The 23,560-nt window shown below is 47.8% G+C and overlaps 1 protein-coding gene and 1 long non-coding RNA gene across 2 annotated transcripts in view; one reads left to right on the forward strand and one right to left on the reverse strand.

Annotated features, from left to right (window-relative positions):
• The window catches only part of LOC145523143 (uncharacterized), an 88,639-nt gene that overhangs the window by 59,927 nt on the left and 5,152 nt on the right, over positions 1 to 23,560 (forward strand). Inside the window, exon 3 of the long non-coding RNA XR_014066381.1 lies at positions 22,226 to 22,376. This is a non-coding gene — a long non-coding RNA (uncharacterized LOC145523143). The remainder of the gene's footprint in view (positions 1 to 22,225; positions 22,377 to 23,560) is intronic.
• The window catches only part of PLXNA4 (plexin A4), a 648,412-nt gene continuing 644,509 nt past the window's right edge, over positions 19,658 to 23,560 (reverse strand). The window contains exon 34 of the mRNA XM_081532910.1: positions 19,658 to 22,760. Within this exon, the coding sequence (XP_081389036.1) occupies positions 22,665 to 22,760 (96 nt within the window). The 3' untranslated portion in view covers positions 19,658 to 22,664. The remainder of the gene's footprint in view (positions 22,761 to 23,560) is intronic.

Genomic DNA, 23,560 nt, shown 5'->3' on the forward strand with positions numbered 1-23,560 from the left:
TCGCTAAGTCCTGTCCGACTCTTTTGTGACCCCATGGACTGTAGCCCGCCAGCCTCCCTGTCCATTGGATTTCCCCGGCAAGAATACTGGAGTGGGTTGCTATTTCCTTCTCCAGGGGATCTTCCAGATTCAGGGATTGAACGCATGTCTCCTGCTTGGCCGGCAGATTCTTTACCACTGAGCCGCCTGGGAAGCCATTCTTGTCTATCTTGTGTTTCTCCAGAATCTTCCTGCCCACCAGTCCTCCTAACTCTTTCTTAATCCATGTCCTTTGGACTTTTCTTACTCTATCTGGCTTTCTCCCTCTTTTCTAGATTTCTATTGTGTATATGATCTTAGTCTTTTGGTCTAAACTCCCTTGCTTTCCCCTTGTATCTAGGCTCTTTGATCCTAACCACCCATTCTCCTAATTCTATCAAAAGACCTGAGAATCTTGGTGGAAATTTCTCCCTTCAGAATGTATGTATGTTCACAGGAAGTGGGGGTGGGAGGACAAACCGAGGCAAGTCTAGATGATCAGAAGGTTGAGGGAGCAGAGAAATGGCAGATTAATATATTACTGCATTTTCTTCCTATGTGTAAGTTGCCTTCCAATACTTTGCACATTGTAAACACTCAGTTACTGCTCCTTCCCCCAGCTCCTTTCTTTGCTTCTGCTTATTTTAAGGTGATCTCTCTCCTAGAGTAGAATAACTGTCTAATTTCTAGAGATCTTTCTGTTCCATGGCTTCCCTGAGAACTTACCATCCATCACAACTCCTGAAGCCAGACAAGAATGACCATAAGCGGTCAGGGTCCTCTCATCCTTGTCCTAAGAAACCCCAATCAAGAGCATGGAAGTGGTTTTAGGAGAATAGCATCTCTCTCCACCAGCTGTGAGCTGATCAGAGGGAGAGTAAAATTTGTCACAAAAAAAGGAAGCATTGATTTGGCTGTCAAATAGTCAGCAAGATAAAAAAGGCTACTGATTTGCGATCTCGCCATTCTTTGATGGGGCTGAAATTTCCTCCATGGACCTTGACTCTCAGGCTCAACATTCAGTGTCTTCTAGCTGATGAAATAGGAAAGAGGTAGGTGGTAGGCAAAATCCCCCCTTGTTCTATAAGTCGCACTGTGGGCTTTAGTCAGAGTGACAATTTCAGTCTTTGGGGGAGAAAATGAAAGCCCATGGCAGCTTGGAAAAGACAAGACAATGAATAGGAATCATCAGAGTCCTGTATTCATTATATTGTATTTCTTGCTCATTTGCCTCTTGGTGCCAGCCTCCCATCAACCACTTACAGCTCAAAGCTGTTTTCCTTTCCTTTCAGCAGAGACAGTTCGTAGCTAGTTGCTGCAATGACATAGCTTAGAGCTGGAGAGGCCAAGGTGGTGGGAGTGGTGGAACTCCTTCTGCCCACTGATCATTCCTAAATCTAGAGAACCTGAGTCTGTTTAGGACAAAATGCCCAAGCTGTTATGGCTTATTTTTTCTTTATAATTAGTTTATTTATTTGGCTGGGCTGCATGCAAGATCTGTCTTCATTGCAGCACATGAGATCTTTTAGTTGCAGTCTTCCCACGTGGCTTCTCCAATGGCTCAGGGGGTAAGGAATCTGCTTGCAATGCAGAGACACAAGAGAGGCTGGTTCGGTCCCTTGGTTGGGAAGATCCCCTGGAGAAGGAAACGGCAACCCACTCCAATACTCTTGCCTAGAAAAGCCCATGGACAGAGAAACCTGGCAGGCTATAGTCCTTGGGGCACAAAAAGTCAGACATGACTGAGAGAGGTGGCACTAATGGTAAAGAACCCACCTGCCAATGCAGGAGACTTAAGAGACACAGGCTTGATCCCTAGGTTGGAAAGATCCCCTAGAGGAGGGCATGGCAACCCACTTCCATATTCTTGCCTGGAGACTTCCATGGACAGAGGAGCCCGGTGGGCTATATAGTACATGAGGTCGCAGAATCGGACATGACTGAAGCGACTGAGCATAAATGCATGTAAACTTTTAGTTGAGCATGAGGCATCTAGTTCCCAGAAAAGGGATTGAACCAGGGTCCCCTGCATTGGGAGTGCAGAGTCTTAGCCTCTGGACCACCAGGGAAGTCCCCAAACCACTATGGTTTGCATTAAGAAGATCATCTGCACTGAAGAGACAGACTTTGGTAGGTTGGCCATGAAACTAACACAGACTGCAGATGTGCTGTACAAAATATAGATTCATTAAGAATGACAAGGTCAGGCTAACTCACGTCAAGTCTGTGGGTGCAGTCTAGAAGCATCACGGTTTTGGATCAGGCAGGTGAGAAAAGCAAAACTAGCTGGGTGGGGGCAGACTTGGAGTCCGCACAGAAAGGATTTCTTTTCCTCTAGGAATAGGAGAATGTTGAGAGAGAGATTCACTGGGGCAGAGAGAAGTAGAAAAGGTAAATTAGGAAGGGAAGACTGTAAATGGCAGTAAAATCTAATTTGTATGGTAATCCACGCCAAGCTAATGTGGTCACAGGCTAGGGCTGGGCCCACTGATTTATTGGTGTACAGCTCGTGTCCTGATAGCTCTGCACCTGCCCTCAAAGGATGTCTGGGCTCAGAACACCTCCAGAGTTGGCCTGGCCAGGGCCTTGGGGTTTTTTGGTTTTTTTTTTTAAATAAATGTATTTATTTTAGCTGGGGGCTAATTACTTTACAAGCAGAAAGATTTGACTGCATGAATGGAAGAAAGAACTAAAACACTGTGTGAAGCTGAGGAGAGGCCTGTGGGGGGCTTCCAGGGTCTAGTTCGTGGGTCTACCCATCCACATCCCACCTATATGCATGGGCAGGGCGTGGCCACTGACGGACCTGTCCTGGCCTGGCCTCTCTGTTTGGGCCTGTGAGTCAAGGAGGCCTGGGTTCTAAATCCCTCAGCATCCCCTTCCTCAGATATTGGGGGTCTCTGTACTAAAGGCTGTGGAATAGCAGAGTTCATCAGCACCCCACTGAGTCCTGAGCTCCAGATCTCACTTGTGAGTCAGTGGGAGGGATGGGTGTGAGCAAGTTTTGTTTTTTTCCTTTATATTAGACCCCCTTTGTTTTTAGTAATTTATTTCCCAAAATGTCTTCCAGCGAACCCCAGCTCCCTTTCAAGGTCCCTGAACCTCCCTTCTACCTCCATGAGGTCAGGCTCCCCTGGGCCTCTGCGGGGGCTGCAGTTTTTTTGGTCACTCCCACTCTGGGCTCCCAGTTATCCCAGTAGGAGGAGGCTCCCATGCACCCGCTGAGACCCAGCTCGCTCAGGCGGCCCCTGCCTGCCTCCCTGGCTTTCCCAGAGCAGGGTCCTTCCCTCTGCCTCCAGGGATGTGTTGCCCTAGGAGACGGAGGAGGGAGGGAGCAGCCAGCAGACAATGGTACTCCAGAGCTTGGTGAAGCTTGGCGCTTCAATATTTATAAGCATCAACTCTAATGGAGGGAGGGGAGGAAACATTAGCAGCAATTTTCTTCTGTGTCTTTGGATTTTTTTCCTCTGAAAGTGCGGGGAAACCAGAAGAAAAAAGGAATGGTAGCAACAGTTTAGAGTGCCTTGATGTGGGCAAGTGAGAAGGGGTGGGCTGAGGTGCCATCAGACAGCCAAGAGGAACTGGGAGAGGAGATCTCAGATGCTCACAGGGGGCTTTGCTGAAGCCCCTCCTGCCATCAGTTCTAGGATGGTGGCCTGCCTGCCACTGTCGCTCAGGTTCCTGCAGGGGAAAGTGATTGAGCAAAATGGGCAAATGGGGGGCATTGCTGGAGCAAACCCAGGGAACCGGAAGTTCTGCTACCCTGCCTGCTCCAACTGTCGACCTTGTGCATGGTCTTGACTTCTCCTGGATGTCAGGACCTGCGTGTATTTGGGCAGACAGGGGACCGGTGCTCTGAGCTTTGGGGTACTGCTAATTCTCTCCTATGTAGGCTCAGTCACTTTGCTCTCTGCTGTTTGTGACTGAGGCACCCTCCAAGGTGCAGCTCAGACCTCAGCTCCCCCGAGAAGGCTTTGCTATCTGCTCCATCCACGAAGCTACGGCAATTATACTCTTCCTGCTCCTTTACCAATGAATCGTGAACTGTCTTGTAGCGTATCTTTCTGCCATCATCAAAGTGTGGTGAAGTCATCTGTTTAACTCTTGTTTATGGTCTGTTTGGTTATACTGTGAGCTTGAAGGGCAAAGACCATCCCTTCTATGGTCTTGAATTCTGCTCTGTGACCAGAGCAGTGAAGACCGTCTATCTTGTGTGGTTGTGACTGTTGTTCAGCCGCTCAGTCGTTTCTGACTCTTTTTGCGACCCCACGGACTGCAGCACGCCAGGCTTCCCCGTCCTTCACCGTCTCCTGGAGTTTGCTCAAACTCTTGTCCGGTGAGTTGGTCATTCTGTGTGGAGGTACTAGCAGATGCTGCCTCTGCTGCGGTAGCGCCTCTGCATGGGATTCCTGTTCCAGAGAGGGGAGGGCAAACTTCCTCCACCAACTGAGTTGACTACCACCAAAGGGAGTAAGACAGCCTTTCAGGGCTGTCTCTAAGGTCACAGCCTCTGTTAGCAGTGTGTCCCGGGCTGGCAGCCCGGGCAGGACTGGCCTGAATGAGCCTGTGCGCACGCTCCTCTCATTTCTGGTCCTGCGTTTCCACATTTCCCCAAGACAAAACCCGGGGGTTCTGCCTCTCCCCAGGTGTCCCTTTGCATTCACACGTCTATGTTGGGGAAGGTGGCTTTGTTTTGTATGTCCCTTCCATCTCTGCCCTGCCCCACGCAGGCTCTTATCTTGGTTCCAGAAGGCAGGGCTAACCCTCTCAATGAAATTGCATGGAGAGAGGTTCCAGCCTATACAATTATATTTTAAAAAATGAAGAAGAAAGCTTGAGACAAATCCAAGGTTTCCAGGAGCCCAGTGCAAACGAGTAAGGAAGAGCCACTGAGGCAGCAGAGGAGGTCCTGGCCTGAGCCTTGGACCAATGGCTTCCACACGTTACCAGCCAAGTCCAGGTGGGTCCCTGGGAACCAGCAGAGGGTCCAGAATCTGGAAACTGGCTGGAGCATGCTGGGCACATGGATCGCTTTATTACAGAGCAGGCTCTCGCTCCCTTTCATTCTCACTGTTTTGCCTTATTTAGTTCTTTTTCGCCCAACTGCCCACCCTTCCCACTCCCTGGGAAAAAACCACACAAGCCCTGCTTCTGGAGCGCTGTCATGTAGCTAGTCAAGCTTTAGATACTCATGCTGTTGTTTCCTGAGTCGAAGTTCATGTTCCCCGCAAACATCAAAGGGAATAATTGCATCACAAAGTACACATGGGCTGTTTCTGGGAAAGAAAGAGATGGACAGACTTCAGCTGTTCCTGGGGGAGGGGACTGATGGTTGGGGACCATGGGAAGGATGACACTCTTTTGCATCTCTTGAATTGGGTCTTGTGTACAAGTCTTATCTATTAACAACAACAATTAATAACCAGTTAATTCACCCCCAAAGTGTAGCACAGATCAGGGCCAAGAGAGAGGTGTCATCCCATCTTAGCAGGAAAGTTGGGCATGGGAGTGTCCTTTTGGGTCATCTCTGGCTCCATCATGGCCCCAAGTCAGCTCATTCCAGTGGGCCCACCACACTTCCCTAGTGACTCAGATGGTAAAGAATCTGCCTGCAATGTAGGAGACCTGGGTTCGATCCCTGGGTTGGTGAGATCCCCTGGAGAAGGGAATAACAACCCTCTCCAGTATTCTTGCCTGGAGAATTCCATGGACAGAGGAGCCTGGTGGGCTACAGTCCATGGGATCACAAAGAGTTGGACAAGACCAAACAACTTTCACTCACTCACCACGCATATGAGGCAGGCATTTCTGTCTTAGTTGTATATTCAGAGGTTCTGCTTTCCTTTTACTAAGACAGCCTGATTGCAAGCAAGCAACATTCCATTTGTGAAGACATGAAAACCCACAGCAGTAATACAACAATCTCAAATTATGAGAAAGTTTCTGTAAGATAACAAATGATATCTCCATGACCTCAGGGATGTGCAAAAATTTCTTGAACAGTGCACTGAAATACTAACCATGTTAGAGGAGAGTAATACATAGGATCCTATATTAAAATAGGATCTTTTTCCATTAAAGTCATCATTTGGACAGTGAACAGGCAGCCCATGGACAAGAAGAAGATATTTACAAGACAGACACACCTTGTTTTATTGTGACTTGCTTTACTGTACTTTGCAGATACTGTCTTCTTATTTTTTTTACAAAGGGAAGTTTTATGGCAACCCAGATACAAGCAAGATGGTTGGCACCATTTTTTTTCTAACAGCATTTGCTCACTTTGTATCTCTGGGTCTCTTTTGATTGATTTTTACAGTACTTCAAACTTTTATTATTATATTTGTTTTGATGATCTCTGATCAGTGATGTTTGGAGTTACTATTGCAAAAATATTACAACTTGTTAAAGCCTCAAGTTATGGTTAGCATTTTTAGCAGTAAATATTTTAAATTAAGGTATGGATATTGTTTTTTTTTTAGACCTAATGTTATCGCACACTTAATGGAAGACAGTATGACGATGGTATAACTTTCAAATACCTAGGAAACCAAAAAATTCGTGAGACTCACTTTATTGTGGTGGTTTGGAACCAAACCCACAATGTCTCTGACATACACCTTTACATCTGATTTTTAAAAAATCTGATATTGTAAAAGAGGGTGAAAGAGTTAGCATGTTCTTTACAAAGGAGGCTATCCTGATGGTCAGTGAGTATATGAAAAGTCCTCAGTACCGTTACTCATTAGATGGATGCAAACCACAATGAGACACCATTATGCACCCAGCAGAGTGGCTAATATGAGAGATGACAAAAACCAAGTCTTGCAGAGGCGTGGTGTGATCTGAATTATTTGACATTTCCGATGGAAGTATGAATTTGTTCAGTCATTTTGGAAAACTGTTTGGCGGTGTCTGCTGCAAAACCTGAACACAGGTCTGCTCTAGGACCCAACAGTTACTCTACTATTTATCTGAAAGTAACAAAATATATGTGCACAGAAAAGCTGCACAAGAATGTTCACAGTAGCGATGAAATACAATGCAGCAAAAAGAAAGAACTCAATGATACCAGGCCACAGTGTGGATGAGTCTCAAAGACATTATATTGAAGGAAAGAAGGAAAAAACTAGACTGACTATACATTGTTTGTTTATATGAAGTCTGTGTAAAACTGATCTATGGTGATAAAACTTAGAACAGCAGTTAGATCAGGAGGGTGGCGGAAAGTTAGTTTTTATTGACTAGGAAAGGGCATGAAGGAACTTCTGGGGGTGATGCATGTGTTCTGTATCTTGATCTGGTTGCTTGTCATCGTTGTTCAGTTGTTAAATCGTGTCTGACAGTTTTGCAACCCCATGGACTGTAGCCTGCCAGGCTCCTTTTTCCATGGGATTTCCCAGACAAGTGTACTGGAATGAGTTGCCATTTCCTTCTGCAGGGGATCTTCCTAACTCAGGGATTGAACCTGCATCTCCTGCTTGGCAGACGGATTCTTTACCACTGTGATACCTGGGAAAGTTAGTATTTAGTAGGAAAGGGCATGAGGGAACTTCGAGCGGAGATGCCATGTGTTCTGTATCTTGACCTATGTGTTGGTACACATATGTGAACATTCACAGTTTACTCTTAATATTTTCATAACTTACTGTATAAAAAGCTCAGTTCAGTTCAGTCTCTTAGTCATGTCCGACTCTTTGTGCCCCATGGACTACAGCACATCAGGCTTCCTTGTCCATCACCATCTCCCAGAGTTTGCTCAAACTCATGTCCATTGAGTCAGTGATGCCATCCAACCATCTCATCCTCTGTTGTCCCCTTCTCCTCCTGCCTTCAGTCTTTCCCAGCATTGGAGTCTTTTCCAATGAGTACAGAAAGTAGATCTCATTTTTTTTTTTTTTTTTAAAGGAAAGGAGGCTCAAAGTTCAGGTAGAAAAAATGATGAATGTCCTCTGAGCCATGAAAACTCTACACTCTCTTTCAGGAGTAAGCATGGAGAGAGTGATGGGGTTATTTGGTGAATCGTAGGGCAGTGCAACCTCGGTCAGATTTCCTCTGAGTGACTTTGGCACTGTGTCAACAGATCCCATGCTGGAATCCAGAGAACAGAAGACTGCTCCTGGTTAGATGAGTAAGCCCCAATTCTTGGGTTTGGGAGAGCAGTTTCTGGCATGGCAAGGCTGCTTCCCTCACCCACATCTGCTCAAGTTCAAGGGCTGACATTTCTGTGGGTTGTCAGTGTTCCCAGTGAAGCCCCACCTTCCACCCTGAGGCATCCTTGAATACAGGTCCAAGCTGGATGGGGCCAGCAGGCATGGTCAGAGATGCCTCTGGATCTGGGTGAGACCCCGGGTGGCATTCTGGGCCATCGCTCTTCAAAGTGTAGTCCATGACTGAAGCCTGTCCACAAACTGATGCTTACCCACGATGATGTAAGATGGAAAGAGAGAGTAAATGTTGAGAAGCTTCTATAGCTATTAGAAAGAGTCCTTTATGTCTATCGAATTTACTGATTAGAAAATTGGGGCTCATTAGGTGTATATCTTTATTCTTCTTTTCATTTTTCTCATTTGTTTACATTGTGTTTTGCAAAAACTTGGAACTGCGATGGACAGAAAATTTTTACAAAGAGAACCCGGTCTTGCATCCCAGGTAGTTGGAGGAGCATTTTCCTAGATGGTCAGAAGGCATGTCCTAAAAGAGCATATGGAATTGCCGGAGCAGGGTCTCTGATAGGTCAGGGGCTGTTGCTGCCTGCACGTGGCAATTTTTAGAGACATTGAGCAAAACAGCCTAACTGTGGTTTCCATAGTTACCAGCCACCGCCGAGGAGAACATGAGCAGATTTTAAAGGGAAAAGCCCGGCACGGGCAGAAGTCAGAAAGGTGGGGTGGACGCTGGACCCCAGAAGGAAACTGAGCCACTACTGTACGTAGCAGAGACCATTAGTTGTGGTCTTGATCCCAGAGGCAGATGCCCTGGGGACCCAGTGATAGCACATTGCCATCTCAGCTGTCCATTAAGGACACAAGACAGGCCGACAAGAGGCCTTTAATCATGGCAGCAGGAGAGATTACCTGCAGGGGTCTCCCTCTCTGGTCCTCTCCCAGGGGCATCTCCAGGACAATCACCCTCTTTTACCACCACGAAGCCCGTGGTCTATGGACCTTCACCCAAAGTAAAGTTAGCAATAAGGGAAAGGCGGAGGGAGCCGACCTGTACCAGCTCCACTGGCCTTCGTGCTTAAGCTTGGGACCAGGATTTCAGTCCAGTCTCTCCTCTACTGTCATCAACTGGGGTCAGTACCTTGGGCCATCCTCTGCCTCACAGGTTCAGTCACGTGCTCATTTCTTCAGTTTTGTTTCACTCAGCAAACGTTTCCAGAGCACCTGCTTAAAGCCAGAACCTGTCCCAGATGCTGGAGATATAGCAGAGCTCAAGCCGAGGCAGTCTCTGCCTTCATGGAGCTCATACTCTAATGGGAGAGACAGACGATGGGAACATAAACCACAAGGCAAGGTGATGATACATCCTATTGGCTTCGGGGTGGTGCGTTGGGTCAGGAGGGGCTGCAGTGTTGGCAGAAACATTTACAAGCAGACTTTAGAATTTGAGGGGATGTGTCCGTGCATGGTAAGTCGCTTCAATTGTATCTGACTCTTTGCAACCCTGTGGACCATAGCCCACCAGGCTCCTCTGTCCATCGGGATTCTCTAGGCAAGAATACTGGAGTGGGTTGACATGCCCTCCTCCAGGGGATCTTCCCAACCCAGGGATCAAACCTGCCTTTCTTATGTATGTCTCCTGCATTGGCAGGGGGAGTTTTTCACCACTAGCACCACCTTGGAAGCCCATCTGCAGTGATGTGAAGGGCTAACATACAGCAGTCAAAAGAAGTCCCTGTTTTTGGAATATGACTCACAGGGTCTGTAGAAAGTGCCACACAAGCCGGGGTTCAAAAAAATGCCTGTCAGTTGAATCTATGGAGCCACAGAAATCAACAGTTTGTAAGTCCCTTTCGCCCATATCTGCAAGACCTTGAGCCCCAGAGAGGCCCTTGATACTCAGTGGATTTCAGACAGGACTTGGGTACCCACAAGCGCCAGAAACCCCACCCAAGAACCCACCTGGGCTTCCAGCCACCAGAGGGCATTGCTGCTGCTCCTTGGCTTGGACGCAGGCTGCTGGAAGCCAAGAGAAAGACGGATGTTGCTTTGGGAAAATATTTGGATTATGTGAAATAAGAAGCGGTCCCGCCTCAGAATTATAGGCTTGTAAATCACTCTGGGGAGAAAGAGGGCCAGGGGAACAGGCGAGATGTGGGCCGTGAGTTTACGATTTCTCCAGAAGCCCTTGATAGAATTACAGCCTCATAACTCATGGGGGCCCACTCTGGCCCCCAGCCTGGCTTCAGCCCCCCACTCCAGACACTGGAAAATGTTGATCAGGGTGCTCACGATGAGAGACTTGATTGGCAGAGGCCTTAAGCAAGCCCCTCTCAGGCTCTCTGGGGCCTGTGAGGGGAGGTGACCCTCGTGGCTGTTTGTACACTGGGTGCCGGCAGTGGGGCCTCAGTTTCAGAGACTCCGTGGGACTGTGTCCCTGTGCATTTTGAAGGACCCATCCTGAAGAGGACAGCTGGTCTGCAGGACTCAACACCAGACAGAAGGGGCTCTGAGGGGTCCTAGGGGGAGGCAGCCACCTGCTGCTAGGTCCCTTGGACCCACCCCGCGAGGACCTGCTTCTCTCTTTGGATGTGGTAGCACGTCATGAGGCCACCTTTCTTCTCCTCCCTTGTCTGAGCCATGTCTCTAGTTGGCCGTTTAACAAAATGGCCCCTTCAGTCAATACAGTGCTGCAGAAGGGCTCGCAGACTGTGTGCTGGGGGAGCTGGCATTGACCTTCCTCCAGCTGGGATGATGTGCCCATGGTTAGGAGGAGGGGGTGGCTGATGATATGCCAGCCATCCCCCCACCTCCAGCCATGGCCTCTGTCATGTCCAGGGTTTATAAAAAGGCCATAGGAAATATGTTTCCAGTGGTGAGTCAGTGATGCCCTGTTAAATATAGCAGCTTTTTGAAAACCCTAAGGACTCCACCAAAAAACTATTAGAAATAATAAATGAATACAGCAAAATGGCAGGATACAAAATCAATATACAAAAATCTGCTTCATTTCTATATGCTAATAATGAGCTAACAAAAGGAGAAACTAAGAAGACAATTCCATTTACGATCACAACAAAAAGAATAAAATACTTGGGAATAAATTTAACCAAGGAGGTAAAAGACCTGTACACTGAAAATTGTAAGACATTGTTGAAAGAAATTGAAAAAGACACAAATAAATGGAAAGATATTCCATACTCATGGACTGGAAGAATTAGCATTGTCAAAATGTCCGTATTACCTAAAGCAATCTACAGATTCAGTGCGATCCCTAACAAAATCTCAAGGACATTTTTCACAGAAACAGAACAAAAAATTCTAAAATTTATGTGGAATCATGAAAGCCCTCAAACTGCCAAAGCAATCAGGAGGAAAAAAAGAGCAAAGCTGGGGGCATCACACTGCCTGACTTCAAGCTATTTAATAAAACAAGCATGGTATTTGCAGAAAAACAGATACACAGATCAATGGAGCAGAATTGAGATCCCAGAAATAAACTCTTGCATATATAGACAACTAATTTATGGAAAAGGAGTAAAGAACATAAATGGTGCTGGGAAAACTGGACAGCTGCATACAAAAAAAAAAGAAACTAGACCACTCTCTCTCACCATACAGAAAAATTAACGTAAAATAGATCAAAGACTTGAATGTAAGATCTGGAACCATAAAACACCTAGAAAAAAATATAGGCAGCATGCTCTTCGACATTGATCTTAGCAATATCTTTCTAGATATGTCTCTGCAAACAATGGAAACCAAGCAGATACTGTATGTTGTCACTTACATGTGAAATCTAAAAAATAATACAAATGAATGTAAATGCAAAACAGAAACAGACTCACCAGTGTAGAAAACAAACTAACGGTTATCAAAGGGAAGGGAATTGTAGGGCAAACTAAGGATATGGGATTATGAGATACAAACTACTATGTATAAAATAGATAAGATACAAGGATATATTTTGTAACATAGGGAGTTACAGACGTTATCTTGTAATAGCTTTAATGGAGTACAAGCTGTAAAAATACTGAATGTTGTACACCTGAAACTAAGTAATAATGTAAATCAACATACTTCAATCTTAAGAAAGTCTAATAAAAAAATGAAAACAAAGTAAATGAACAAACCAAAGCAAACAATAAGAAATGTAGCTACAGAGAACAGTCTTGGAGACCAGAGGAGAAGGGGCAGAGGGAAGGTGATGGATGGAAACTAAGTTTTTGGTGGTGAGCATATTGTAGGGTATACAGATGTAGGAATGTAATGTTTTAGATGTGATACTTACAGAAGGTTTTAAATCAGTGTTACCTCAAAAAATAGCTACCTTTTTTGAGGTGTGCTTACTATGCTTCAGATGTTGTATATATAATCCTACCGTCTCACAACATCTCATGATTTTCTCACAAGTTACTTCCATTTCACAGATGAGGGGAGTGAGGTATTGAGCTGTAAATCAATTTGTCTAAGCCACTCACATACAGCTAAGTAGGGTGTTGAAGACTAGAACCCAGATCCCACATCACTCTTGTGCATCCCACCAGGGAGCCTGCCAGCATCTCATCCCTGTGAATGTCAGTCTCTAAATTTTGCAGCTAAATTCCCATTCAATTTCTATTCTTCTCTCCCTGCTTTAGTTCCCAGTTGCAATCCAGTGCCTATCTTTTCTCATTTTCTCTGCAATGTCCTTTGCATTTCCAGTGCTATGGTGATAATCAACCTACCATGGAAACAGAGAGGGAGAGAGAAGTTCTTTGTTTATAGTTTGTTATAATAGAGCCCAAGCAAGAGTGTAAGTTTTAGAGTCCAGGAAGCCTAGATTCCCATTCCAGCTCCATCACCCCTATCATTTGCCATTTGTGGGATGGGAGTTGCTGTTTCTTTGAGCCTCAGTGTACTCATCCATAAAATGGGTGTAGCAGTGACAGCTACTGCAGAAGGCTAGATCCTGAGAATGAATGAAGTAATGTATGTAAGTGATATATCAACTCATTTTATGAGTTCAGCCCTCTAATGCAGGTCCTTCTGTCCTGAGAGCTGATGACCTTCTTGTCACAGGGCATTAAACCAAGGTTACAGTCCTCCCCTATACTTGTATATGCTTCTCCATCTCCTCCCAGATGCTATATATTCTCAAGGCTCCTAAATTTTTTAATTGATGGAATACCAAAGACTAATGACATCTTGAAAACCTTGTCTTCAGGATCAGTTTGGTTTCATTACATGATCTTCTTCAGGTATCTGATCTTGTGGCCCAATGCTTTAGAGAAAACAGTGGGCATTTATCTTATTCCTATGTATCCAGCTTTGAGTTCAGAATAAAAGAAATGTTAAGAGCCGTTCTACTACTGAGTTGAGGAGACAGGACTTAAAACAAGGTGAAATTATTAGGGAATAAGATTATCATGTACATACATCAGCACTGGTTCTGTTAAAGTGCTGAGTGCTGTATTACAGGCAATTAGAGGCTCTAGCCACCCAGGATAAGGTGCTAATTGTGCATAAAAGAAAGGCAGAGGTGCTGGAGGAAGTTGAATAGCAACCAGTCCCTCTGAGAAGTCACCTGTGGATGTGCTGGGTCACAGAGCCAGTGAGACTTAGCGTTTTCAGTTATCCATTTCTATATTTTATTGGGAAGCTGTATTCTTTCTTTCTTTTTTGGCTGTGCCAGGTCTTAGTTGCAGCATGCAGGATCTGGTTTCCTAACCAGGGATCAAACCCAAGCCCCCTGCACTGGGAGCGCAGAATCTTAACCACTGGACCACTCAGGGAAGTCCTGGAAAGCTTTATTCTTATATTTCAAAATTTGGGCAGCTGAGAGATTCTTGCACTGACTTTATTCATTCATTTAACAGACATTTTTAGAGCAACTACTATGTGCTTGGTACTGTCGCACTAGCTAGGTGCGGAGAGTCAACATGTGGAGTCTTTCCTTCAGGAGCCCGTCACTCAGTACCGAAGCCACCGTTAGGTAAAAACCTGTAAGATGTTGGGACTCACTCTAAGTCCTTTGAAAGCCTTACATCACGTGATCCTCTCAACAACTCTGTGAGGAAGGCGTTATTATCCCCATCTTTCCAGGGGAGAAAAGCCAAGATTTGGAGACAGGAATTCGCTCCAGTTGACCGTGCTAGGCAGTGATGGGGGTAGGGGTGGGGGGGTCTTTGCTATTACTCTATGTAGAGAATGGGTTCAGGTACAAAAGGGGGATGAGGTCACAGTGTCTGGATGTGTGGTGCTCACACAATTCTGAGCCCCAGGTGTATCCCGCCTGTGTTGCCCATGAGAATTCACACAACTGGAGGCAAACCACTGAGGAAGAAGAAATAAGAAGGGCCCTGAGGGATCAGGGTCAGTGTAGGCAGGCACGTGAGGAAGGGGCGCCATGATTAAGTCCTTGTAGTTGACTTGGGTGGGCTGAGAGCCATTCCTAGTGACCCGCCAGCCCCCACTCGCTGATGGCTGTTTCCTATACCCCCAGGCCTGCCCTTGAGTCGCTAGAGTTGGCCAGGTTGGACCAGACAGCTGGGGAATCTGGCAGGTGTGGAAGCAGCAGGTCTGAACTTCTGAACTCCAATATGGAAGAAGCATAAGAAGGGTCCTTTCTGCCAGGGACCAGTTTCATGGAAGCCCTTTTTTCCACTGACCAGGGGTGGGAGGGCGGGACGGTTTTGGGATGATTCAAGTGCATTGCATTTACTGTGCACTTTGTGTGTGTATGTGTTAGTTGCTCAGTCGTGTCTGACTCTTTGCGACCCTATGGACTGTAGCTCACCAGGCCCCTCTGTCCATGGAATTCTCCAGGGAAGAATACTGGAGTGAGTCATTGTTCCCTTCTCCAGGGGAGCTTCCCAACCCAGGGATTGAACCCGGGTCTCCATCTCCAGCATTGCAGGCAGATTTTTCACTGTCTTAGGCACCAGTTTATTCCTAATCTAATGTTGCTGCTGATCTGACAGGGGGTACCGGTCTGGGGCCTAGAGGTTGGGGACCCCTGTCTTGGAGAGATCGTCAGGCTTTTAGTAGAATCAGGCAGCAATAGGTGCTGCTGACAGCAGCCAGCCCATGTGTGTGGACCAGCCTTTCTAGACATCACAAGAGGCTGTCGTTTACTGCCTCCTCAAGACAGCTGCCATCTAGAGTGAGGACCTGGATGGAGAACGTGTTCTCTCCAGAGTGTGTGTGTGCCTGGAGAGCTTGTTGAGAGAGATTGAGAGACTGATCGGCTCTGTACTAAAGTGATGTCTGCTGATGACATTGACCGCGAATACGTCTGCTTTCCCCAGCTTGGCAGGGTTATTGCCTCCTGAGATGCCTGCTCTGTAGCTGAGGAAAGAGCCTTAAGTAAACAGATGAATCTCAGATGGTGGAGTTCAGACATCACATAGCTGAAAACAGAAAGGGCTGTGTGTCCACCAGTATAGGGACACATAGGGTATAGTGGCCACCAGTGGCTACTTGAGGCCCCGCCTCTCCCTTCCAGACAGACACATCAAGAAAGATTCCAAATCCCAAACTGCATTTTTTATTATTTTTTAATAAACTTTATTCTATATTACAAATAGGTTTTTTTTTTTTTTGTTCTGAACTGCAAAATAGGAATGCCTTATATTTACATACACAGGTATACAATTAATTATAACAAAGGTACAGAAGCTTGCCTTTACCAAGTTACAACTGGGCTCCAATTTAAATAGCATAGGTTTCCTTTTTAAAAACTTTTATTTAAAATCTTTTTTTTTTTTTTTTGTAATCTTACTTGGATACGCTTCTTTAAAAACCAAACCAGAAGACCCTCTTTCCTCTAATAGATTTCATCCACATATCTTTGAGGCTCATTATAACACTGTTGTCTAAAGATACATTTTGCTTTGTTCTAATGAAGGGTTGGTGTTCAAGGTGGGAGCTTTATGGAGACAGAAGTGGAATGAGGCTGTGAGTGGGTGATGGGAACAGGACTGACCGACCTACCGCTTTCAGCCACCTGTCTCTGAGACTCAAAGGCCCCTGCCTGTCCCTTGAATCACCCATTCATCCTTTCCTGCTCCTCCTCCTCTCTCTAGTGTTTGAGACTTAACTCTGGGTCATTTGATCAGGCCAGACTCCTCTTCCCCCACCCCTTGGCTCATTGAGCCATTATCTGTTGTGGTACCCTGGAGTTTCTGGTTGCTATGGTAACTTGGCAGGACCCTGCTGAAAGACATAGGCTGGTCTCTACTAGCTAAAGTGGGGAGGAGGGTGGCTGCCTCCAACCCTTCCTTCCCATCTCGGGGCCTGGGGTTCCTGTTCTTGGTCGGCGCAGCCAACACATGACTAAGCCAGGACCTCCGGCCTCAAGGATGCCAGGCCTTGAGAGAGTGATGGGGGTGCGGAGAGTCATTCACCCTAAAACACAAAGTCATGGTTTCCAAATGGAAACAAGATTCTTTGAGGTAAGCTAGCTTTTCTCTTTAAAGAACGGAAGGTTTAACGAGCCAACAAGCTGACAGGAACACTGGGGAAGGGCGAGAGGAGAACACACAAGGACATGCATACCTTCTTGGTCATCTGCCTGAACTGGGTTCAACAGTCCTGTTTGGTAAAGTGATGTCAGTTTCTTAAGTGTTCTTTGCATCGCTCTTTAACCGTATCCTCTGTTTGGAATTCTACTCTTATAAGGGAGCCCTTCCAAAATGTGCTTGAGTTATAAGGTCAAAGATACCAACAAAAGAAGTCTTAATTCCAGATACAGAAACTGGTGGAAGATGAGATGCACAGACCTCTTTGCCATGCGCATCTGTCTTCGTGATCCCTCCACGACCAATCCCTAACAGGGTCTCCCTGCTGTTTGGGGGAAGCCATGGGGTTCAACACCACCAGGGGCAACCTGGAGAGAAGTGAAAGAGGATACAGAGTGGCGGGAAGGTGAGGCTCACCCGACCGAGGTCACCTGCCCTCCCCTCTCCCCACCCAGCTCACCGTCTCTGCCAGTACAAACAGAAATCTCTTTTTATTCATTAGGGATTCTGTTTTGTTTTGATTTAGGGTAGTCACCTGCCTACTCAAGGGATTTAATTGGACCTCTAATGAGCATGTATTACTTTGACAACCAAAACATCTTTTATGTTATACAATGAAATTGGATACTTCCCTTAATTAAAAAATGATTTTATTGGGGAACAGAAATTCATCGTCTGAAAAAAGGTCTCTCTTGAATGAAGTTTTACTGCAGAGATTCCTTTCCGAATGGGAGGCTGGGTCATTCCGTTTTCCAGCACCATGACGGGAAGAGGCTCCTGGAGCATCAGCCTGTCCCGGGAGCTGCCTCTACGACGTCACCTACAGCTGTCCCTCGGTCTCCCTGTCTGTAGGATGACTCGTTTGCTACACCTGTGGGGGTGAGGCGGCACAGGTGGGAGGAGCAGGGTAGCACTGCGGGCTCCAGCCAGCAAAGGTGCAGGGAAGCACCAAGAATGTCAGCAGCCCCTGGCTGCTTTCCCTGGCATGGCCCCGGCCCAGGGATATCCTGAGCCATTTCTTTAACAAGCAGGGTTTCCTCTGTCCCCCGCTCCTAGTTTCTCCTCAGCCCCTTGGAAGTCACAGGCAAAGAGTTCTGTGTCCCCGCCACCCCCAGTATTTGGAGTTTACATCCACACCTGGGCTTCCTCTTTGAACTCAAACTCTTAAAATACACAAACAAAAAATAAACTACGAAACCCCAAACAACCCACAGATGGTTCAAAGACAAAGGGAAGGGCTGAGAGACAAAGGGTCCTTAGTAGTCTCTCCTGAGAGCTGACAGGGCGAGTGGGAGGCTGAAAGAAGGTTCTTGATGACTACATGAGCTAGAAGCAAGCGGAAGGGCCAGGAAGCGGCTGGGATCTGCCTGGACTGGTCTGCTGGGTGCTGGGGGCACCCTGGGGACTCTGGTACCTGGACGCTGTTTATCCATGGAAGTGCTTCTCAAGAGGTCCGCCCTAGGGTTCTCATTGTGGGTTGGGGGTGGGGGGTGCTGTTCCTGGAAGGACTGTAGTCCAGGGTCAAGCAAAGAGTGTCTATGGGTCTTCTGTCTGCAGAGTGCCTCCCCAAGGCCCCTCTCCCTCCACGGGTCTCTGTGAGGTGGGAATGTCTATTCTTGATTAACAATAATTAATCTTAACCTTCACTAGGCTAAATATTTGACTTCGCATTCTGTGAGGTCAAGGAGAAGTGTCCCTTAGTCCTGAGAGAAGAGACAGATGGCATATGGAGCTTCCCCATTTGTAGGGTGGGAATGAGGCCTTGTTGAGGCTCTGAAAGCATCAATAGGACTTGCCTTGTGGAACAGAGGTCATTGGGGAAACCACTTCTGTGGCTCCTTTGGTGGGAGACCCACCAGACCACGGCTGTATCAGGGAGCCTTGAGGGCTCAGTGGGGGCAACTTTGGAAGGCAGGACAGGGCTAGGGTGGTCCCAGGAGGCTGGACTGAGGGCAGAGCTGTCCATCTGGGGCTGAACAGCTCCCGAACTTAGTGGATACATGGCCTGGGGGCAGAGCCTCACGTGCAGGAGGTGGGTAAGAACGGGGGATGGGGACACTCTGCTGGGGAAGGGGCACACTCAGGAGCCAGACATGCAAAGGGGATCAGAGGTCGAGGACCTGGTGAGGGAAAGGGGAGGGGGCAATGTTGGGATAGCACATCAACACTGACCCCAGGGTGGGGAGGTGAGAGCTGGAGACCTTACCCCCATTGCTGCATGGGACCAGTCCTGGCTGTCTGCCTCTAATAACTGACTTGTCTTTTTCCAGCATCTCTGGCCTCACTCACTCGCCCATGGGCTCAAGAGAGAGGCTCTAGGCTGGCTCTGGGTGTGCATGGTATTCTCGGTCAATGGGATGCCCGGGTTTTCCCAAGTCCCTGAATTCCAAACTACACTGAAAGAAGGCAAGAGGAAGTTAACAGCCACAAAAGCCAGCTTCAGGCAGTGTTGCTGTTTGTGGTTACCAGGACATGTCAGGGTTTCTCCTTCCAGGAAAGGACAAGGAATGGTAAATATGCCCACACCTGGGGAGACTTGTGCCCTCGGGAGAGATGACCAGCCTGCAGCTAATTGTCCCAGCCTCTCTCTACTCATTTTTAAATTCAGGACCTCACAGCGTTTCTCTCTGCCTCTCACCATCCCATCTCGCTCCAACATTCAAAGTCCTCACCTAGTCTAGGTTGGTTATGCGTGACTGTGTGATCTCCTGGTACCATTTTGGACCCTGGTGGTTTCAAGGGGGGGTTGAAGGAGTGAAAGAGATGGGATGAAGGGAAGGTGAGGAGACATGGCCTTTTTTCCTGTGCTCTCTGCCCAGGACTCTAGGAGTCAGATAAAGGTCCCACCGTGAACAGAACTGTGACCCTGCACATAAACTGTGACACGGAGGGGGGGCCATGAAGAGACCTCCCTTCTGCAGGACCCAGTTTGCCCAAGTCCCTTCTCTCGTGCATGCTGGCCAGCATGGGGTCTTTTTTTTTTAATCGTGCTGCCTTGTTTTTACTTTGAAACGTATCACACGTGTACCAAGAATCCAAACAAAAGAAATGGAAAACAAACAGTGAAAGGAAAGAGCACTCTTACGGGCAAGATGGGCTGTGGCTCTGCATGACTCTGTCCTACTTCTCCATCCCCAATAGGCCACAGAGACTTCGGGCAAACAAAGCACCAGAAACAACCACCCCACCAATGAAAGAAAACCTGCCCCAAACCATCCCCCAGGAGACATGAGGAAACCAGGGAAACTTGCCCATCCTCCTCCCCTTTTTCTTCCCGACATTTCTCTGATGGGTTTGAGGTTTCTCTTATAATGAAAACATGGGGAGAAAAAGTTTTGTACCGGCAACAAAACAATAACAATAATAATAATCCAGTAAAAAAAAAGCTTCAGCAGAACCATGGTAACAGTCTTTTTCTCTGCTTGTTCAGTTTTTTTTCCTCTAACTGTGCAAAACTTAAAAAATAAATCAAAACATTCACTCATGCACACACGCTCACAGCTTCCATTCAGCACACCTGTGTTAAATATGTTTGTGTCTTTCTTCTCCCCAACCCTTCACATGTGCAAATATATGTTAGCGGCCCAGGTGCCTCCTCAGCCTGCCTCCCGCATGCTTCCTTCCTGGCCTGCCAGGCCTTGTGGCTTCCAGGGAGGAAATCTAATGATCAAGGGGAGAAATTCCATGCTTCTTCACCTGGCACTTCATTTGCCGAGACCTTTGGTTATGTTTTTCCCACTTGAAACGTATCGCTTCTCACTCTCCTCTTCCCGTTGATTAGGCTACTTGCGTTTTGCCCATCACTTGTCCCGCTTGATGCCACATCATGCCCTGCTCTGTGTCACCACCGCCTGGCCTCCAGTCACGTCCAGGCTTCTCTTGGTCAGTGACCACCCTGATTTCCTATAGACAGGTGACCCCACCCCCCAGCACGCAGCACAGAAAACAAGTATTGAAATGTCCTGAAGTTGAAGAATGAATGGTGGGCAAGGGCAGAGAAGGGAAATGCTTCAGACACCGCCCTCACCCCTAATAGGACCAGAAAGCTTTCTGAGCTCTCTGCCTACTCCTGGGGCAGACAGATACACACACACACACACACACACACACACACACACACACACGTGCATGTGCACATGAGATCTCACACATGCACACACACATGCTCATATCCAAAGGGGCTAGCATTCTTCAAATATAGGGTGTTCCACAGATGTTGCTGGAAATGGTCTGGTCCCTTCCTCTTTCCACGAGGGGCCCCTTTGGACTGGATGGCAGTGGAAGATGTCTGATGCTTGAGGAGTGAAGGCAAGACTGTAGAAACCTCATTCCCAACCCCACAGATGCCTCTGCTTGTCTCCCAGAGTGGTGAACAACTTCACACCGGGGCTGCCTGCAGAGAGTCTATGGCGGAGACTGGACTACAGATGGAGATGGTGTCTAAGGTCCTTTCAAGGTTATAGGTTTCCACGGCCCTCCATCAGACTGTCTCTCACCAGAGCCCCTGCTCACCTAGGACGCATGTCTGAGCACGTATCTGCCTGGCTGGCTAAAACGATGTATCCGTGAATGGAAGGACAGAGGGAGAGACACGATGCCAGGGCCAAGGTCAGTGGTATGTCCCTCCTCCCATTTCCGGACAGGTCCTTTCTCTTGATTCTTCGGTCCTCCCCACACATGACAAACCTGGGGCTGAGTTTGGCTGGCATTTTGGTTTGTCTCTGAGAGGCTGTGCTTGCAAGTGTTTCTTCCCGGGGTGACTGCAGAAGGGAGGAGGGAGGAGAGTGACTAAAGAGACAGCTGAGATGTTGACGAAATAATTCCCGAGGAGGTCTGAACAGTCCAGTCACAAAGTCATCTGCATAGCAACGGCACCAGACTCTGCAGGGAGTCAGGAGTGAGGCTGTCTGCCCCAACCTTCTCTAGAGTTCTCAGGAAGGACGGTGGGGATGGAGCCACGGGGACCGCTGGAGGTAGAAGCTCCTGGATGCACTGGTGTTTGACCCTGACCCCTGATGAGTGATGACTAAGGAGGATGGAAGTGCATCCTCTTGACGGTGCTCGGGGATCTGCAAGGGATTAGACCTCTGACTATGGCCATGATTCATTAGCACGTGGGGGTGAATGGAAAACAACCAGTTCTGCTTCCAGGTAGATGCAACTCTCTTCTTTTCTCCTCCCGCATGTTATTTTTCTGCCACTATGAGCCACATCGGGAGGATCTCCACAGTGGGCTGTAATTGCTATTCTTTCTCCTGTCTGGTTTTCCACAGGCCAGGATCAGGCAGGCAGGGCACCTATGGGTGCTTAGAAGGACTCCGAAAAGATCAGAAGGGGACAAGGGAGCCTCTGCAGCCAATCCCACATGTGAGAGGCAGCTTGCAAGGTGCCCCTCAACCGCTCATGCTCCCTACTCCAGCCACATGCAGGAGGTGCAGCCTTTCTTCCCAGAGTTGCAGGGGTACCCCGTGGATGTGGAAACCTGGGCCAGGTGACATCTTCCCAGTGAAGATAATACTAAGCTCACTGCCTCTTCCCCAGGCCAAGTTCAGACCCACGTGGGGACTAAGGAAAGACGGAAGGCAGGGTAACAGCACAGAAGCACCTCCATCCACGGCTCCTCATCTGTATCCTGGCCCTGCTGCTGATTCTCGGGGTCAGCTGCGAAAGAGGAACCCTCTGATGTCTTCAGGTCAGGCCCCTCGGTGGGATGGGAACAGGCCATCCTGGACTAACTTGAGGGTCGGCGGCTTGGTTCAATCGTGTTGGCAGAGGAACTGAAAGAGAGGGGATCCAGGGAGGCGGGAGAGAAACAGGCAGAGAGAGAAAGAGAGGGGGAGACAGCGCTGCTTAGGGGATGCTGCTGACGCCAGTCGGAACTTGTACTTGGTAAAGATGATAATCTAGACTGAGGCACGGCTTGGTGTGTCCCTCCCTCCGGTGGGGGAGGGGGGGAGCGGGCGAGCTGGAAGGACGGTTCTCAGCTGTCTAAGCTCATGAGGGTTATGACTTGTTCTAGTTTGTAGGCCAGTTTCTGCTTCCCACACTGGTCATCGTGGTCCAGGGGTCCGAGGATCTGTTGAAGAGCCAAGAACGGGGTGGTTACCAGTTTGCGCGCACATGTCTGTGTTCTTAGGGTACGCACTGACAGGGGTTGTGGTCAGAGAGTTTGGGAAGACGAGCGCAGGTAAAGCAGCCCACACAGAGTTGCTGGGGAGGCAGGCGGCCTGCAAGACTTGGATTGGGGAGGTGTTGGGGGCGCTCGGGCACAGGGAACCAACTCGTGGGCATCTGTGTGTCAGTGAGCACAGGATGCCAGCATACACGTCGGCATGTCTGAACACACGTGTACATTTCACTACCCATGTACAACAGCTGAGAGTGGGCAGAAGACACCTGTGCTGAGATGCTGCTGTTACCTCTAGGTTCAACAGCAGGCGGGTCCACACCCAGCGGAAAGTACAGTGCTTAGTGTCTCAGGGCAACTATGATTTCACACTATCAAGACATCCCCCACCCTATGAGAAAGGAACATCTTCCCATCAGCAGCCCAAGGCCTGAAATTCCACATTCAAAAAGTTATTTGACTCCACTTGGCCTGTTAAGAAACAAATATCCCTCGAAGAGTGATATCTCAAGCTTTACTGGTCATAGACATCTAATGGCCAGCATCCACACAGCCTTTGCTGAGATTAGATGGTTGGTGGATGAGAATAACAGGGAGCAATTGTGGGCACATGCAGGAAGATGTGTGGGAATCTGGCTTAGACTCAGGAGGTGTAGCAGTGAATAACGGCTCCATCAGTTTCTAGCTGGGTGATGTGGGGGCAAAACATGAAACCTCTCTGAACCCTCCTTTCCTCCTCTATAAAACCT

This window comes from Giraffa tippelskirchi, chromosome 10 (assembly GCF_054371585.1).
Source record: "Giraffa tippelskirchi isolate mGirTip1 chromosome 10, T2T-mGirTip1v1.2.pri, whole genome shotgun sequence".
In the NCBI taxonomy this organism is placed as follows: domain Eukaryota; kingdom Metazoa; phylum Chordata; class Mammalia; order Artiodactyla; family Giraffidae; genus Giraffa; species Giraffa tippelskirchi.